At 55.8% G+C, this 19280-nt stretch overlaps 4 protein-coding genes across 4 annotated transcripts; 3 read left to right on the top strand and 1 right to left on the bottom strand.

Moving 5' to 3' along the window:
• TRAVEDRAFT_132073 (uncharacterized protein) lies at positions 1 to 8448 on the bottom strand (the record flags this gene model as incomplete). Its single annotated transcript, XM_008044916.1, has 3 exons — positions 1 to 114; positions 3643 to 3738; positions 8347 to 8448. Coding segments are annotated over 3 exons (312 nt in total), but the record flags the coding sequence as incomplete, so codon positions are not given.
• Positions 8449 to 10913: 2465 nt separating this feature from the next.
• TRAVEDRAFT_86618 (uncharacterized protein) lies at positions 10914 to 11492 on the top strand (the record flags this gene model as incomplete). The annotated part of the gene is made up of 1 exon (XM_008044915.1): positions 10914 to 11492. A coding segment is annotated over one exon (579 nt), but the record flags the coding sequence as incomplete, so codon positions are not given.
• Positions 11493 to 15323: 3831 nt separating this feature from the next.
• TRAVEDRAFT_23388 (uncharacterized protein) lies at positions 15324 to 17188 on the top strand (the record flags this gene model as incomplete). The annotated part of the gene is made up of 7 exons (XM_008044376.1): positions 15324 to 15537; positions 15637 to 15787; positions 15847 to 16067; positions 16242 to 16342; positions 16401 to 16580; positions 16642 to 16989; positions 17126 to 17188. The coding sequence occupies 7 exons, from the start codon at positions 15324 to 15326 to the stop codon at positions 17186 to 17188; spliced, it is 1278 nt and encodes a 425-aa protein (XP_008042567.1).
• Positions 17189 to 18213: 1025 nt separating this feature from the next.
• TRAVEDRAFT_92309 (uncharacterized protein) lies at positions 18214 to 19062 on the top strand (the record flags this gene model as incomplete). The annotated part of the gene is made up of 2 exons (XM_008044914.1): positions 18214 to 18343; positions 18461 to 19062. Coding segments are annotated over 2 exons (732 nt in total), but the record flags the coding sequence as incomplete, so codon positions are not given.
• Between the last annotated feature and the right edge of the window lie 218 nt (positions 19063 to 19280).

The following is a 19280-nucleotide window of genomic DNA, read 5'->3' as shown; positions in this document are numbered from 1 at the left end:
AAGCTGGGCCGACATCTGCTGTAATACGGCAAGGGAGGGATCTGGTGCGGCCGGCTGGAGTAGGATATACGACTGAACATTGAATGCAGTGAGGACTGCAGAGAACAGGCCGGCCTGTTACATCATCAGTCCGTGAGTCGTCACTGCTGGTTAGTCGTGTCGCGTGTCACGTACAAATACGAGATAGGTGTCGATTTCCTTGTTCCATCGCTCGACCATTGCATCATTATGGTACAGTGTCATACTCGCCACATTTTCCCAAGCTTTTTCCTGTTCCTCGTATGTGTACACAAAAAGTCGTTGGAAGTGCATGTCCTGGACAGTCGTCAAAAAACGTCAGCCCGGCATAAGAACAACGTACCTGAATATCATAAATATACGGAATATCAGGGCGAGTCTGTCGCATCTGTTCCTTTGTAGTCTCCTCCTTCTATCACAGTGTACTCATCAGATATCGATAGAGAGTGATATAAGAGGCACCCACCGTCTCGCAGCCCTCTGCTCCAGCAGAAGGCTCTCCTCCAGACAGCTCAGGGACATTCGCTGCGGGCCGCTGAGTTGTTTTGTCCGCCAAAAGCGGGTCCGTTTCGTTATGCTCCGACATTGTGAGAGAATAGTATAACGAGGGCTGACGTGTGCGGAGGGAACGCCTGGAGGGTCGGGTTACAAGTGGCATTACTGGTGATTAGAGGTCTATTAGGCCATGCTTAGAGCGCTGGAGGTGTCCTCGGCTTCCATACCAGACGTCAATGTAGGGTTCAGTCAACCACGACGAGTGCAGACGCTCTATTCTTCGGCGTGCCCACGCGCACTGTATGGAACTAGACGATACGTTTTGGTTCTGCGCAGGCTTTATACGTGGCCCAGACTCACACCTACTGACCACCTACCCGTCCATCGGGGCGGATGCGCTTTCCTCTCATAGTGGGCGGCTGTCCCGTCTACGTTCCCCTGGCCTCGCAACAACATTGAACGCGCAGCCCACGGGCCACTCGGCGCTAGGCTGCGCCGCCGTATGGTACGGCCGGCGACACAGATGTTCGCTAAGCAGTTGGAAGGGCGGAGAACAACATGTTGCCAAAATCCACATCACTGTCACCGCGTAACGGAAACAACACCTGCAGGTTTCGCGATAAAGACCCACACTTGTTGTAGCACTGCCTGCATCGCCGATCTCATACAGCCACGATGTCCCCCGCATTGGATATATCCATGCAGATAATGCACAGCACTTAGCATTCCCGGTGCTGGCCGCGAGAACAACCATGATCACCACATGATGTGTGGCAGTCTTTCTCTTCACAGGACTGGTCACTTGTACCAGATGCGGAGTCTATATGGGGACGTTTATAGTGCATGTATCACGTATCATGTACCACGACTCTGTAAGCAGCTAGCGTTCACTTTCTGACGTTTGGCAACAAGTGCTTGTGTTTACAGAATTCGTGATTCTGACTCGCAAGAAGGAGGCATAGGAATACGAGAGTGCTTTGACGTACGAAGAAGCGTCATATGGATTGTCGGCATATAACTCAACAGTATGGCGCACGGACCACACTCTCAGACGCTGCCGCGCCCATTCTGAAATAGATATTATGAGCAGAGTTGTCTAAGTAGCGGTGATACACCAAAACATACGTCGTTCAAGGTTTGTTCTTGACGCGGATGATGTTCTCTTCAAACACCCGCGCAGACGCTTGGATCTGGTTCACCCAGTCGTTGCTGGTGTAGTCGGAGGCCGTTCGAAGTGTCCTCGCCAAGTGTAAAATGTCCGGAACGAGATCGTCAGCGATGCCTTCTTCCAGGCGAGGGTCGTCGAGACGGCGAAGCTTCCGCATGATGTCGTCTAGATGCGTCGACTCTATGGTCGTCTTTACGCTGTCTTCAGCAAACAACTTCAGCATAGTACGAGTCAGCGCAGCGAGGACATCGCGCGTGTAAGCGCGAACCGTCTCCAGTCGTTCGGATGGGAGGGTCGACGCTGAAGCGTGATGGGCGCAATCCAGGAAGTGATCGACGCTCTGCAGAAAGCTCGCGTGAGCGGCGTTCGCGTCGTCCAAGGGCGTCCGTCCCAAATACGAATGCTTCAGGCGAACTTGACGATACAGCCCGGTGACGCCTGTCAGTCAGTTTACCAGATCAGTACACGCAGAGCTCCGCGAGGACGAAAGGCATCACCTGGTAACAAGACGCCTTCCAGCGGCTGCTCGCGACGCATAGCGCTGCGAATCAGCTGGCCTCGCATCCATCGGAGTCGAACCTGATCAATGGACCTCACGTCCCGGCTCCGGGGTCCTTCTCCCTCGAGATGGTCCATCAGGGCATTGCAACTCGACACCGCCCATTCCGCATCGGCGGCCTTCATACTGGACGGCCATGAGCCATATCGGAAATAGACACCCAAGGCGGCGGCCTCATCGTCCGATAGAGGCGAGTCGTCTGCTAGAGGTGTGCATAGGATTATCGTGAGCCACAACGGCCGCTGCTGGTTCCCATATCCGAAGGGACCGTCCTCGGAGTCCGCGGCAGCGCCGAAGTGCTCCCGTGCGGACTTGTGAAGCTTGCGAAAGTAGTCGACGACGTCCCGGTAGTGGAAGTCCATGAGACACACGGTGGCAGCGGAAAGAGCATCGGGGTGTAGGGTAGAGCTGTAGGCCTCGACGAGTATTTCGACGTCCAAACCGCCTGCGTGCCTGTCGATGTCCGACCGCTCCCGTCCCCGCCAGGTCTGCTTGTGCGCCTTCCAAGTCTCCGGCCTCTGGATGCCGCATTCTAGACGAGCAAAAGCAGACCCCACACCTTGAATAGCGCTTTTGAGGGCTCGGGGGAGCCACACGCAGCGGTGAGGGACGCGTGATTCCAAGGAGGGAAGAATGGTAGATCCGAGCGTACGGAGAGCGGCGGCAGTAGTGCGACATGATGTGGATAAAAATGTGCATACCCGGTACATGAATCGCCGCGGTTGCCACACAGAGTCGAGTGCGCGTACTTGCGGAGTGAGATACGAACACTTGGGGTTGACTAGGGGTAGAAGGGTGGCAACAGCGGTGAAGACCGCAAGGAGTCCCACGAGGGCCGACGCGACGGCAGCAACAGTGCTATGCAGATTCCAGAGGAGAATGAGGATTCCGGCGAGGAAAAGGGCGAGGGCGACCTGGAGCAGGATAGGAATGGTTCCGACTATGTCCTCGACGCGCCAGGTTCGGAGGTTGTTCAAACGATACTGGCGCACACGAGCAGCAGGACGGGACGACCCAGAAACGCCGCTGCTATACTCATTCAACCATTGCTTGACCATGATGCCTACGGAGGCGGACGTCAGGCTGAGGATAAGGCCGGAGAACCACAAGGCATTGAGCCAGACGACCCATCGTGGCACAACGGGTGGGGTATTCGAACCGGAGCTGCCGCTACCGGACGTTTGAATGGTGTTGGCGAGTGGAGACTTGATCGACAAACTCGCGAGTTGTGAAGCGATCTGCTGCAAGACGACAATCGAGGGATCGGGCACAGCTGGTTGAAGTAGGAGGTACGACTGCACGTTGAATGTGGTGAGGACGGCCGAGAATAGTCCCGCCTTCGAGTGGTGCATGGCTTGGTCAACCGTGTGCTCGTTAGTCACCGAGTTGCTCGAACACGTACGAAGACGAGGTATGTGTCTATCTCCTCCTTCCAACGCTTTATCATCTCTTCGCTATATGTTTCCACCATTCGTGAGGCACCGGTCCATGCTTCTGTCTTCTCCGCCTGGGTGTATACTTCGTCTCGCTTGTCGTCCACATCCTACAAGTTCATCGGTGAGACAGGGACCGCTGTATAGGATGAGACATACCCAGAGGGATGCTTTGGCCGGAATATCAGGAGAGTTCGATGTCGTGCATTCCTTTACCGGCTGGTCATCCTGTAGAAGAAACTTCTGAGACGGGTGTAAGGAGGTGTGGGGGCATGCTCACGGGTGTGGGACGCTCCACGCCGGCGAGGGGCACTCCTCTGGATGATCCCGAGTTGCTCGGTACGGGCGGATGAGTCAACTTACCGGACGAGGGAAAATCCGGTGTACGAGGCTGGGACATGGAGAGGCGGGTGTATAGGTCAGAGATGTGCGAGGCAAGATTCGTTCGATCGAGTTCCGGGAGAGAGAGAGAGAGAGAGCGTAGTTCGCGAAGGGTAGAAATCTTGAAAGCCTAGACGACGAGGCGAGCACAGCGTGCATGGCACTGCGAATGGCCCTTCTCAGGTTCTATGACAGACGTTGTGTTAGAGTTTGTCCCAAACAGATCCTGCTACCTTATTGAGCGCAGAAGACGCTCTCCCAATCATGACTATGACAGGCCGCCGTGAACGGAGGCGGTGCGTCCGCATCGATGCGTTCCCTGCGCTGACGTCGAATCCGTAGCGCGGCGGAACGTATCTTGTTGCGACGCGTGCGCGGTAGTACTGCGCAGATTCTGCTCGTCGGCGCGAAGATGTGCTTTATAAGGGGAGGTTTTGGCATGACCGTGGAGGTGAATTGCATGTGGAGGACAAGTCTGCCGTTCGAGGCAAATCCGTTGTGTGTCCAATAAGCTCCTCGGAAGCCTGAGCTATGCCTCCTGGGACTTAGAACAATATTTCTGATAGACTGCTGGTCAGTTGGGGGCGCGCTACGTCGCTGCGCCGACAGGGGTACCGGAGATGGCTCTCGATCCGACGAATATGCTGGCCGATATGTCGTGCATCGGAATAGCGAGGCAGCACGTAGAGGGATCGCGGGTACATTTAGTTGTACAGATCGCGAGGTTGACGTGTTAGGATTCTCGTCTATGCACAAGCGTAGGTAATCCACAGCCCAAGAGCTGTCTAGTGTGTGAGACGAGTCAGAGGGAGGGTCGCGTAAGATGACTTTGAAGTCACGAACCTAGTGACTGCATCGTCCTGCCCCGAGCACTGAAGTATGCAGCGTAGGCTCGAGCAGTGTAAGCCGGCGGTGGCAGTCACTTCACCATCAGGAGGTGTCCATCACGACGCGGGTCTGCATATGCCCCGAGAATCAATACACAGGCATACAGAAAACCAGGCGAGACTGAGGCTGAAGACAGCCTCCATGGGATGGAGAGGACTCACCACAAGTAGAAAAGATAAAGCTAATGCTACGAGCGAGTTGAGGCACTTATGTTACTTATCTTCACAGGCAGATAGTGCAACGTCGTGTGCACGTTTTACGAGGTGTCGCCAGAGGTCGCAATGGAGGCTCGAAAAACTACAAGGCTTCGTACATGTTTCTTGCATTCGATTAAAAAAACCTGAGACTAGCTTATACCGCCATTGGACCTTTTTGGAAGCGAAATGAGCATATCATGTTAGCAGAGCCCTCAGCCGATGTATTGCACACATTTGGACGGTAACATACCTAGGCAACTCCATATTATTTCAAGTATTCTTCATGACGTGGGCTTGGTTCTGGAGAGCTACTGATTGAACCAGCAGAATGGAGAGCGCGGGAAGCGGAAGGAGAGACTCATAGGTTGGAACAGAGTGCGCACAAGATGTGGTCGGGTATAGAGACAAGACGAATGGGGAGAGAAGATCGGCAGGATGATGCTTTGGCCCTTCTAGCTAGAGCTGATTGCATGCAGCTTTGACACCTTCCGCTAAGACATAGACCAAGGATGTATGGAGACGCGAGCAAGCGCACGGTGTGAGCGATACTGTCGCGGCGTAAGTGAGGCAGAAAAGAAACGCTCGTACGCGATTCCACACGGACCGGACCGGAAAGCCCAAAGCCGGGAAAGGCCGCAACTGGCGCTTCGCGACAGCGCCCAGCCCGCTCCTCTCTCTGCCTCACCCTCTCGGAGTCTTAGCTTGCCCCGCACACCCCAGGCTTGGATCCCGAGTGTTTCCTCTTCATGTCTACTGGCGAACTAGGTCAGCTGTCCCCTGCTAGCTCTACCAACCCCGCGCTGTCTCCGGTAAAGATGAAGAATCCCCTTCGGAAGAATGGGAAGGAGGACGTACATGCGGCTTATGCACGTCCTGAAATTCCGGAAACCGTGTCTATATGGGTGTGTTATTGGTTTCCAGTAATAAATTCAGTCTAATTGCCGTCTAGGATGTGTGTTCCAAGAGATATAACGTGTACACGGAAGAGCAAAAGACGAAGGCATGGTCGGATGCGGCGGGGATGGTCCAGAGCTACAGCGACGACATGATCGCCCGATGGAACAAGGAGATAGATACCTATCTCGTCTTCGTATGTATTTCACTGGTCTACGGATATTTCATTAAGTGGTTCATCATCTTCCAGGCGGGCTTATTCTCCGCCATCCTTACCGCTTTCAACGTACAGTCGTACCTTCTCCTCCAGCCCTCAGCGCCCGATCCATCCATCGCTGTTCTACAACAAATCTCTTCGCAGCTCGCTAGCTTCTCAATCAATCCCCCGTTCGTCAATTCCACTCAACCGTCCAACTCCAGCCCCGCGAACGCCAACACCCCGCCCCCTGTCCCGCGTTGGGCCGTCTGGCTCAACGCGCTGTGGTTCTCTGGACTCATACTCAGCCTGACCTCCGCCTCCGTGGGCATCATGGTCAAGCAATGGCTGAATGAGTACAGCAGCAGTGTTTCCGGGACCTCCCGTCCTATCGCCCGGGTGCGCCAGTATCGCTTGCATAACCTGCAAAGATGGCACGTAGAGGATGTCGTCGGTACTCTCCCCATTCTGCTCCAGCTGTCCCTCGCCTTATTTCTCTCTGGGCTGCTCGTCCTTCTCTGGAACCTACACAGCACCGTCGCCGCCGTCGCGTCGACGCTCGTGGGGCTCCTTGCCGCCTTCACCGCTGTCACCACGCTGCTCCCTCTCTTCGATCACAAATGCGCCTATCTTTCGCCCCATGTTCGCACTCTCCACGCACTTTGGCAGCCAAAGTGCTTTGCCTTCTGGGTGTGTCTCTCGATATCACGAGGCCGTCGCGATGCTGCAGCATTCCTCGCGATCGTACCGCACATGCTGTCCATCCTCTGCCAACGTCTCCGCTTGTATGCATCACTAGACTACTGGAAAGTGTTGTGGCGCAAGATGCGGGCTGCAGCTGGACGACTGAGCGAGCTATCCTCGCCACCAGAGACCTGGAGAGCCCGCAAGCAGAGTTGGAAGGGGCAAGAACGATCGGCAGTCGATGAGCTCGCATCCGAATTGGACAAGCAAATACTCCTGGAGGCGTACAGCGCAACTCTGCACCCCAACGCCCTCTCTGCCGCGTCCGTGTGCCTCATGAACTCCTACCATGAGGACGTCATTGACTACTTCCGGAAACTTCACACATCCGTCCGAGAGCACTTCGGTCCCGTGGCGGACTCGGATAGCGGCCCCCTGGGGTGGGGGAACCAGCAGCTGCTGCTATGGCTGCACATCATCCTTTGCGTACTGCTTGAGGATCAATCGCCTCTGTCGGACGACGAAGCGGCCGCATTAGGCATCTACTTCGGATTCGGACTGTGGTCGTCCGGTATGCGAGCGGCCGACGCCGAATGGGCGACAGCTGCTTGCGATGCTATCTCGGACTACATCGAGGTCGCAGGAACATCCTTCAAGGCGGTGTTCATTGACCAGGATCGTCTCACACTGAAGAGGTCGTCCCTGATCTACAATGCCGTGCGGCGCGAGCAGCCTCTAACGAGTGTGCTGCTGCCAGGTGTGACAATTTCTCCTTGTGGAACTCTGCGTAAACTGATCCGCTTCCTGAACAGCCGTTACCGGCGCATATCGCCAGGTTCGCCTCAAGCAGGCCCGCCTCGCCGAGACGACTTCGGATGACGCGAAGGACGCTCATACGGGCTTCATCAAAAATATCGACCATTTCTTCGGGTGCGCCGATCTGGCCTTGGCATCTTCCCTGCCTGCCGACGACCTCGACACCGTTCGTACCTACGCGCGGGACGTTCTCGCCGAGCTGACGCGCACGCTACTGGAGCTCTTCGCGGAGGACAAGGTGCGGACCGTGATAGTGTCGACACATCTCGACGATCTTATGCGGACGCTTCGCTACTTCGATCGCGCTCATGTGGAAGAGTGCATTCCGGACGATCTCTTGCCAGACATTCTACGCTTGATGGAGAGACTCGCATCGGCCTCCGGCTATGTCGACAATGACTATGTGGAGGGGATTCAAAAGCACGCACGCACATTTATGGAAACGATCGTTCGCGTAAAATGCAAATCTGAGACGCCGTCAGTACTACATCTCTCTACTCAGATACGAGTCGCTCACGAGCTTTCTTGCACCTCCAGAAGATCTCCCGAGACAGTCCCTGCTGAGCCAACAGCGACGGAGGTCGCCACTGTCGAAGGCACCACAGTCCCGTCCGCACAATCCGGTGTTGACGATACTTTCGGTGCTGGTCGCGATCCAGGGGACCGCTCACACGGTGCACACGCTGGGTCTCCTCTCGACGGTGTCTCGTAGGCTTCATTCACCTCTCGACTTCCACTGTGGCTCGTTCTCCCTGTCCAGTGCCGCTCTTTCTCTTCGCCAATCTCCTCCTTCGTCCTTCGTACTTATGCATTGATCATACATCGGTGCGCACCAGGCGAACATCTCTCCTATGGCTGCTCCCTCGTCCGTCCGAATCATATCCCCGGCCCAATTCCCGAACACTCGCGCCCCCGCAAGCGCTCTCCGACGATGTCCTCATGCGATGGCGACCCACGGATTGAGTTCATCCGCTCCCCACACCCCTCCACGAGCTCGAGAGTACGCTAACATCATCTCTCGGCCCTTCCGGTCAGCGCTCGCCGCGTTGTTCGCTCACACTGTCGAGGTCCAGACACCTGTCGCTTCATTTCTGGATAAGGTCACTTGCATTCAAGCCGCCGGCTATACACTGTCCGCTGATCGTGTTTGCCGTGTGAAAAGGCTATGTCAACACCGCTCAGGCGAGGGTCTGCGCCCGCGCCAATTCATCGCGCGCCGCCCTGGGTACAAGAGCACGACTTATACGCCGTCTAGGAAAGCCTCCATGCTCGAAAAGGGGGAATTCGTTATGCGGGCCGCTATGCGGAAGGGAGTACGTCGCGACCTCGGGGGTTTGGGTCATGCACTCCTCGATGGGTAATGTCAGCGGAGGTTATATTTGCATGTCTTTTGACCCTGCGCGCGGAGGCGTTGAGCGGCATTCCTGGGGAGTTCGACAGCGCGGCGAAGATATCACTAGTGGCACCCGCGTACCCGCCATTTCTTCGCTGCTGTAGCTGTAACCGTATGCGCTCCAGAACGACTTCGTGCCCCGCCTCCCGACGTTGTCCACGCTATGCCGGAGAGCCGCCTTCGACACGTTCAAATGCAAGGGGGACGTGCTGCGGGAGCACCCATCCTCCCTGAGCTCCCCGAGCGCTCTTCTCAAGCCGAGGAATGCCGAGCTCTCGTCTCAGCATGCCGTTCCGTCGTCGCGGATTACGGTTGTATCGTCCCGAAATGCCGCCATGTAGTTATAGGCGTTGGCGGTGCTCGATCTACTCGATGCTCTCATAGCCGCCTCGGAAGGTGCGCTCGGTCGGTCTTCCTTGCCATACTTACGGGCCGCGCACAGGGTTTCAGTGCCACGGGGGACGCGGGGTCTCATGTACCGCACGGTCCCACCCCACGCCCTTTCGAAAACGCACGGATAGCTATGGCCGGGATATGGCTGCGGAGTCCCCACTATCACCTTGCGCACTGAGCGTGGATGACGCATTCCGAGACATATCAACACCCTGTGCGCATGTCAGCAGCGCTCCATAGTTGCTGTACGGCACAGGGTACCCGGTTCGAGCGAAGTAACCCATGATCGGACGACCACCTCCCCATATCCGCACCGGCCTCGCGGTGTCGCGTAGGCTATACAGGGCCTCCGCACGTTCATTTTGGTATGTGTTGGCTCTGTTCGCACATAAAAATCTCCGCACGCTGTCACTTCAAGACACGAGCGCATGGCCGTGGCCAGGGGCAACAGCAGCAGCAGTAAGCGCGCGACAGCGGCGTGGCGAAACATGCAGGGGCAGGACACGCGACGTCCTCCTAGGGTACAAGCACGTTTGTATAGCGGCTACTAGAACCCCGGTATGTAGGTATGTGGTGATGGCGATTGGGCAGGGGCAACAGAAGGGAAGTTAGGGTCCTCAGAGGTGCATAGGCGTTGTGCTTCAATGGGTTATCGGCCATTTCACAAACGGGCATGTCTGCAGGAATCTTCCAGAGCCGCATGAGAGCGGCGCCCACACCTCTGATCCTCTGATCTCATATCTGAGTCGGCCCGCACCCGGCTTTTGCGGAGTTGCTCGTCCTGATGCCAGTTGCCCTGTACCGAAAGTGCCTGCGCATAACACATTCCGCCGCACGACGTTCGTGAGGGACTCAGGTGAGTGCGCCTTATCATGACCTTTTTCTGCCTGCTCATATCCTTCCCGGATCTTCCGGCAACGAGGTGAAGGCATTCCATGCTGCGTGCTACTAGCGTGTACTGCGACGCGCTCTCAAAAGGCCACACATACAGATCGGGTACGCTGTCAGCCTTTTCCTCGAGATCCCTGCCTCTCTCATCGTGTCTGCCGTTTTATTTACAGTGCTAGTAGCGACCTAGGTGCGCCTGAAAACCAATCCACGCGCGAAGGTCGTTATGCTGAACTGCATTGGGGACAGAACCACAGCATGCCGCGTTTCCTAAACACATGGACGGGCGAGTTCGAATGGCATCATGACGCCGAACGCGTCGTCTACGCCATTCTGTCCCATACTTGGCGGTCACCTAAGGACGGTGGCGAGCAAACGTACGCCGACGTTCTGAAGCTCCAAGCAGCCGTGAAGAAAAGCCGCCGAAACACTCAGCCATCTGTCTCCACCACATCCTCCTCCAAGTTCAACGATCGCGGCACCATCTTCGCCCATCCCGAGCTCTCAGAGAAGATCAAGGGCGCCTGCAAGATCGTGCGCGATGCCGGATTCCGCCTCATCTGGATCGACTCCTGCTGCATCGACAAGTCAAGCAGCGCGGAGCTCGCCGAGGCGATCAACTCGATGTTCAAGTGGTACAAGCTCTCGAAGGTCTGCTACGTCTTCCTTGAGGACGTCCCCGGCCGCTGCGAAAACGCCAAAGATCAGGCGGCGCGTTTCCGGAAGAGCAGATGGCACACTCGCAGCTGGACGTTGCAGGAGCTTGTCGCGCCCACGCGCGTGCAGTTCTACGCTCGGTGCTGGTGCTTCCTCGGCACGAAGGAGGGGCTCGCCAAGACGCTGGAGAAAGCCACGGGCATCCACACCGACATCCTCACCGGTCGGGCTGCTGTGGAGTCAACCAGTGTCGCACAGCGGCTGTCGTGGGCTGCGAAGCGACGCGCGACGCGGGTTGAGGACGAGGCGTACTCGCTCATGGGCCTGTTCGGCGTCTACATGACTCTGATCTACGGCGAGGGCAAGAACGCGTTCCTCCGTCTCCAGGAGGAGATCGCGAAGGCGAATCCCGATCAAACCCAGCTCGCGTGGGCAGCCGAGAACGACCCGCATGCGCTGGTAGAATATGGAGTACCGCCACCCGACGCCTATTATCCCCCCGCGTTGGTGTCACTACCGCAAGGATTGACATCCCCTGCGTACCTCGACCCCGGGCTCGCTACCGGAAACCCTACCCTACCGTCTTTCGGCGGCTACTACGTCGCGGACCCCTACGACTTTACGGTCGGACCTGGCCCCGTATTTTACGCCGACGAGGGCGACCTCGATGCATACCACATGATGCTGTGACCCTGTGCCAACCGTTAGAAGGTGCGTGCATGAATTCTGAAGTGGCCTAGGCGGTGTTCCCCACAGTACACCTTCTATGCGGAGATGCTGCCCTACTTCTATTTGGCTCCTATACATAAGATGCGCTAATTCTATTGTTTCCATAGCTTTCATTGGTATATCGAATATTGAAGCCTGTCGCCCGGTAGAGCCTACTCCATTGGCTGGCGCGCGCGGGCTCGCGCGCTACACCACTTGGAGCTACGATATAACGTCAGATTAGTTTCAAGTAAATATGAATATGTATACTTATTATCTCACTCGCTTCGAGGCGCGTAGTGCAGCCAAAACATTTGCATAGGATCGTATACAGTGTGCTTGATCGGCACCGGAGGAGGATCGGACTTTAGGATAGTCCAGCCTCTGCGGGCTGCAGGGCATCGCGAGCGTGGCGTGCGACGGGAGCGAGAGGCATGAGTATGAAGGCCCTTATTGGACAAAAGCATCTTCCCGGCGCCATTCCCTAGGTACCATACGGTAAATGCCGGGCATGCGCGGTAAAACCCAATATAGTAATGTCAACCTCAGTCCTCTATGTCTACCTCGGTCGACCTCATAAGTCCTCTCTCAATCGGATACAAGGCTACCTCAGAATACTGTGGTAACACTTCGGTCTACTAGCTCAGCAATGCTATCAGTATATCATACGGTATACCACAGTCCATGCCGGTCGTGGTAAACACGAGGCTACTGCACACCCACTTCCCGTTGCTTTACCTCGGGCAAGTCATATTGATCGAGCTCAATGCTGATGTAATATCCGCGTGGCTATTTGCTCGGGCTGTCGATGACTGAGTGCTGACTTGACTTGCTTCCTCCTGCTCTCCTTCATAGCCATGGCTCAGTTATATGGTCGATTCTCTTGCGTTCTATCCGACTGCCATTGTCCCCAATGGTTCAGAAACATTGTAATGGCACCTGGTGATTTTACGGCCCCGTTTGTGAGTATTCTCCCCGTTCAAAACCATTTTTTCCTGGCATATTCACCGCCAACCTAGCTTCCTATGCAGCCTTCCGAGCGTTGCTCAGGATGTCAGCATCCTTGGCACTCCCATCGCACGCAGGCTCAGTCCGAAGCGCCATCGCAAGTCATCTATGACATATCGTGGGGAAAGGCAGGGTTAGAGGCTTCTGGCTGTGGAGGATATCATCCGGTGCGTCTTGAGCGCTCTTCGCTCAATAATTCCCTTTCTCAACGACCTTGAACCACAGATGCACCATGCTGAGGCTTTTAGCTCTCAGGCTCTTTGTCTGTGCAGCATGCCGTGGTACTTACACGCCGGGTTGCCTCCCTTCCGGTTAGTCCCATTTTTGAACATCCTGCATCGCTCCTGCGTAAGCTCATGTGTCGTTCACCGCAGATCCCCTGTGAATGCTCCACCTATTGCTATTCCTCCTGGGCCTGCTTCTACTGCTATTCCGCCTGCGCTCCCTGCGCCCCATTCCGGTGGAGGCTCTCATGGTCTTTTGAGTCCCACTTCCGTGCCGCCTATCCATGCCTTCCAAACCCGTCATCACTCTCTGTCTGTGGATTCATCCAATGTCGCTGCTGCACGCCGCGCCAGCATAAGCCGCAATCTGCCTCAACATCGGGCTCCTTCTGGTACTCCATCTGTCGCTACGCGCACCAACCCACGATCCCCGTATCCTGCTGCAACAACGGCGAGCCCGTTTGGCACTCTCGCTCCCCTCGACAGTCCTGAACTGAAGTTGCGCATCGCAATTGTCCTTCTGCCGCTCACTGTTGGTGATTTTTAATTCCAGCTTCGTGCCGGTACTGACATGTTTGCACGTAGCTAAACAAGGCTCATGAAGACATCTACATTCCTGTTCCCACCATCTCGATAAAACGGTCTCCGACTGATCTCCCTGACCTTCTTGGCGCTCTCACTCGGCACCATCTCTTCTTCGATGTAGAGCTGTCTTACTCGTCTCTTGATGACGAGGTCTGGAAACAGGTCTCTGCCGCTATCGACGGTCACCTGTCTATGCACAACCTCACTCTCCCCGCGGATCCCCGACCTGCCAGTTCCCTACCTCCTGCTCAGCCTGCTCTCGACTTTCACCGTCTGGGATGGGTCGTCGCAGAGAGCCGAGGCCGTATCAGCACACGTAGTAGGCCGCCGCGTCTCGAGCCAAAGGACGACTTCATGGGCTATGACTTGACTGTCCGTTGGTGTCAGTCGTTTGGGAAGAAGGTCAAGCATCCATATGAAAACATACCGTTGATATTTCTTTGTAAGCAGTGCTCCCTGTTCACTTCATACCCGCTGACATTGTCCTACATAGGCACTCGGTTCGGCAACATGAAGGCACCCCTCGTCAAAATCCTCCCATCCCTGGGTGTTTGCACTTGTCTTGCTCTTCCTCATGGATGCTTTGGATTCCGCGTTCTGAAGCAGCTGTCGTGCTGCGATTTTCACAATCAGGAGCAAGACCTCTTTGGCTGTCGCACCGATCATTGCCCGTGCACCTGTTCATGCGCCCGTTATCATGTTCAGTCGACAAGCGAGCCCATCAGCATCACAGCGCCATCATCCGTTCCAGAGCATTCCCTCGGTGTTCATGCACGCTCTCCAGAGAGCCTGGTGAGCCGACATTCATTATACGAGCATCCAGACCTTCACTGACATTTGGATCAAAGCATTCTCCAAGTCCGGCTTCTGGGCCTAGTTCAAGGCAAGCTGTCCGCCGCCGTCTTGATGAGCCGGATGCATATAATGCAGAGGTACGTGCATGATGCTTTTTTGCTTTTCGGCGAGTACTTTGTTATATTCAGTTAAGGTTGCGCTCGCTCGGCGTAGGCGCCTTAACTGAATATAATACATCCCCTTGAGCGAGGCGCGGTGCGAGCATCCCCTAGACCATCAGCTTGTGGACGTTGTGAGCAGCAAGGTGGCATGCAACATACAGGGCATCCCTGTGATGTAGCGCGGGGCAAAGCAGGACTCACCGTCGAGACGCGTACAAGGTGACATCATGGCACCGACATCAGGTGGCACTCGTCGTAGAGAGGGTGAACAGGGTCAGCTCGTGGTGCTATCAACCTTTGCAGGGGATACGGGCGCAGTTCACACAGGGTCATCGTTGGCTTCATAGCTAGTTCACAGGTTGTTCGTTGTTGGGTAAGCGTGTTTGTCGTGTGCACAGTTGAAGTCCTCGCCATCTGACGGGTTCGTGAGGTAGCTCTGGCCTCAGCAGGCAGGTCGTTGTAGTAGGGGGTACACGGGGTCGTCACACGGCTTCACTCCTACTAGGCAAGGGTTCGCAAATAACACTTCAGTGGTGGACAAGCATTTGTGTATGAGACACTCCGCCAAATGCCTCTAGCCCACGCTCGATCTTCCTTCTCCCCGCCCTTATTTCTCATACATACTTAACCTGTTCCCTGACAGACACAACTGGCGATCACCTCACAAACACTGACACTTCTAAACTCGGAAACATCCCGTCAGCAGGTATATGCTAGTGATTCAGATATGACGCTGCGGTTGATCGCTCAACCTCCTCTGACAGAACACATCGGTCAATGTCATGGCTGCGTCCCCCCAGGCCAACGCCACCGCTCCTCTTCTACATCATTCTCCTAGTCTTCCCCCTGCTCCTCCGCCATCCCGCTCTCCACGTATTTCCATTCCTTTTCTGCAGCCCCAAGTTGCCGGTGTGCCGACGTCGACGCTGCCGGAACGTGCCCAGGCTCCGCTTCCTGCCATTCCACTTCCGTCCATTCCATCTGAGCTACAGCTCTGTGAGTGGAAGCGTACCGCTATCGACTGCGCGTCCACTCTATTCTCTATCTCTGATGACGGCATCGATGTCCATATCTCCGCTCAAAGTCTTGACGCAGCTGCGGAGGGGTTGGTATACGCTTTGGTCCAGCTGGTGTCTGACAGCACACAGCACACATGGTATCCGTCCATCACTGGTCTCAGGTACCTGTCGGTACATTCAATATCTGCGTTCTTCCGTGAAGAAGACTTGCAACGTGTCTTCTCTGTGTACGCCGTCCTATCGAATTCATTGATGTCATACTTGCAACTCACTATACCCATTCCAGATCTTCTGGCACAGGCCAAGGCGTCGAGCGAGCCGTCATCCATCACGCCGTGCAGCACGCTACCCAGAACGTCTTGTTCTGGCTTGACAGGGGGAATTTCAAGTACCCGAACTTTATGTCCAACACTACCACCACGCCAGAGCGCCTGAAACAATGGACTGCGTTTGGTGCCCTCGCCGCCATTCACCTGTTCACTCTATCCGCCGGTCCTCTTCCAATCTGTCCGTTCTTTCTGTCACTTGTGGTTATCCAGCATCGCTTGTCCCTCTCATCTGCCAACGATCCAGGCGCGGCACCTTCCCCTCCTGGCGGCGATAAGCGTCCCGCCACCAAAACATGGCCTCTTCTCTCGATCACTCTCCCAGTGCTTGCGTTGTTGGACCGACCATGCGCAGATATCCTGCGCCCGTGGTTCAACCTAGCTGCAGACGAGCCAATTCCAACCTCCCTCACTGATCCGGTGTGTCAGTTTCTCATGAATGCCGTCAACCAGCAGGTACGTTGCACGCTTCTCTCGTTAGCAATCAAGCACTCAACAGACTTGATATTTGTAGCCTGCGATTGTCAGATTGACCAGAGCTGGTCGAGCGGAGGTCCATGACTCCTGGAGCTCGGATTTTATGGGCAAGGTGTTGTTCCCGGACTCACGAGACGACTGGGAAGTCAACCAGGAGTTTCTCGCGTTTTCCGCAGGGTTTAATACTCCGTTGGGCGGTGGTACGACCTTGATCTCAGTAAGTAGTAGTACGTGCGCGATCTCAGATCAGATTGGTCTGACCGTACTTGCGATTGCAGACAATGGAGCCCTTTGTAGGTGCTCACGGGGTGCCAGCCTTCATAGCTGCGCTGTACGATAGGACAGTGAAGACTCCTTCCCAAGTCATCGACAAACTCTCCCCTCAGTACCACTACTCCGGTGTCCAGCCGGCCCACTTGCTTCTTCAAAGGCTCTTTGTAGCCTGCCTCGTCCGCTATCTGAATGGCAAGGGCCATCCAGACCACCCGGAGCTGAGAGCGAGCGGTCTTGTCGAAGATGACCAGTTCATAACTCGCCAGGACGACGTCGCCCTCCGATCTCAGATGTTCCTAAAAGCTGTTTCCGATACGTGGGCTGTCCCTTTAGACCCGGACTGGAGCATCAAGGTGAGTACTCTTCGCTCTTCATCTGCTCAGTACTCGTTGACAGTTCTTTTCATCCAGATCAGGTTCAACAGAGACATAGTTAACAAGATGGATACCGTGTTGTTCATCCATACTTGCTTCTACGCTGTGGATGTAGAGATATCGTGCTCCCTCGAAGACTCGCTTACCAGGCCCAATGCCCTCGCAGCAGTTGAAGTAGCTACTGACTTTGACTCCTGGATACACACTCAACTGCTGTCTTCCGATGCTCATTATAATAGGGGTTAGCCATTCCAGCATTCCCGCTTTAAAATCATGTCATGTATATCTCTCATTAAAATCTATACTAGCCCCGTTCTCCCTACTTCACGTGTCGCATTGTTGTATGCTCATTCAACCCGTCCACCGCACCCTCCGCACGGTACCTCGCGCCCAATGAGCACCACTCACTGTGTGCCGCCGTGTACATCTCTAGTCATGGTGTAGCTGCACCCTAGAAAGGCCATCTGCAGGTATCAGTATTGAACAATACCGTGCCTGCATACGGATCATGGGGGAGAATATATGAGTACGGAGTTCTCCAAGTATCTTGCAAAGCAAGGCACTAAACAAAAGCTCCCGACGCATGACACACCCGAGCACAACGGTGTGAGCAAACACGCGAACTGGACCATCATGGAGAAGGTCCGCCCGATGCTCAATGCCACTGGGTTGCCTGATGTTGAACAATACGGCCCGCGCGTGGCAATCTGCGCGGACCCTCGCGCGTTGTCCTCGAGTGGCGCGTCGCCAGTGGCGCGCGCCACGAGGTTGACTAGCATTGTATACCCCGCGCGAACGTCGCGCGCACCGCGCAGACGTCGCACTTGGCTCGCGACTGGACAAGATTCCTCCTAGCTACGTTGTACTTATTGTATATGGACATTTTTGTTTACAATACGTATATATATCGCGCCGTCATCGTACGCTCACCTCAGTCCGCTGTATACGAGACTGAGGTGAGCCATACTTATTGTCCTGTTCCTTACTTGCTTACTTATGCGCTTTATTACGCTTAGATATCGCTCATAGGTATACTTCAATATATATAAAGTCCGCTGTATACGAGACTGAGATATCGCTCATAGGTTATGAGCCCTGCCTGCTAGGCGGCTCCCTGCATATACTCAGAAGAAATCACTTACCGAAATACAACCCCTCACAATGTCGAACTCCGTAAAGGTCGGAACGGACGACTTTGTTCGCGTACCCAGGCTTGAGGTAGGGGGCGCAAACTGGGTCATCTTCAAGGACCGTTTGCTGTGGGCCGCGGATGCGAAGGGCGTGCTGGGGCACCTCGACAGGACGTCGAAGGAGCCAGAAGCGCCGGCGCCGAGTCGAGCCGAACCGAGTGGTACGGCCGCGGCGAGCGCGAGCACGACCGCTACGCCACCTGCACCGGCAGCAGGGGAAGGAGCGGCCGCAGCCCCTCCCGCACCCGCGGCAGGGGGAGGAACAGCGGCCGCTGCAACAGCGGGCGATGGAAGCGCGGGCGGCGCGGCAGGCCAGACTGGTCAGGCTACCGCGGAGACTCCCGACCCGGCGCAGACGAAATACGATACCGATATCGTCGAGTGGCGCAAGCGCGAGGCGACGGCAAAGCAGTTGGTCGCCAGCACGATTCCCGACTCGCTCTTCATGAAGGTGCGCGGCCGCGCGACGGCGTGGGCGATCTGGGAGGCCATCGCGGCTGAATTCGAGAAGAAGTCGCGCATGTTCACAGTCAACCTGTGGCGACGACTCCAGGACCTGCGCTGCGGGGAAAAGGACGATGTCAGAACTCATTTTGCGAAAATGCGTACCATTCATGAAGACCTCGCGGCCATGGGCCAGCCCCCGTCCGAAGACGACTTCTACGCCATCATCCTCGGCTCGATGCCTCCCTCCTATGAACCGTACCTGTCTGCCCTTTCTGCGGCGATGCGCGCGACGGATAAGCTTCTGTCGCCCGACGACTTGATGGACGGCTTGACTGAGGAGTACGAGCGCCAACTTTTGAGGTCGCGCGGCGGCCAGAGTCGAGACGCAACGGATGTCGCATTGACCGCCAATGATCGAGGCGGGAAGTCAAAGTCGAAGCGAAATGCTGAGTGCTTCAACTGCAAGAAGAAGGGCCATTACAAGGCCGACTGCTGGGCGCCGGGCGGAGGCAAAGAAGGCCAAGGTCCGAAGGGAAAAGGAAAGCAGAAGGAGAGCGCGTCGAGCGCGGACGCAAAGGAGCAGTACCTCGACGTCCGCGCAGTCCGAGTCCACGTCTGAGTCCCAGTCCAAGT

This window comes from Trametes versicolor (assembly GCF_000271585.1).
Source record: "Trametes versicolor FP-101664 SS1 unplaced genomic scaffold TRAVEscaffold_11, whole genome shotgun sequence".
In the NCBI taxonomy this organism is placed as follows: Eukaryota; Fungi; Basidiomycota; class Agaricomycetes; order Polyporales; family Polyporaceae; genus Trametes; species Trametes versicolor.
This window is presented reverse-complemented; position numbering and strand designations above follow the sequence as displayed.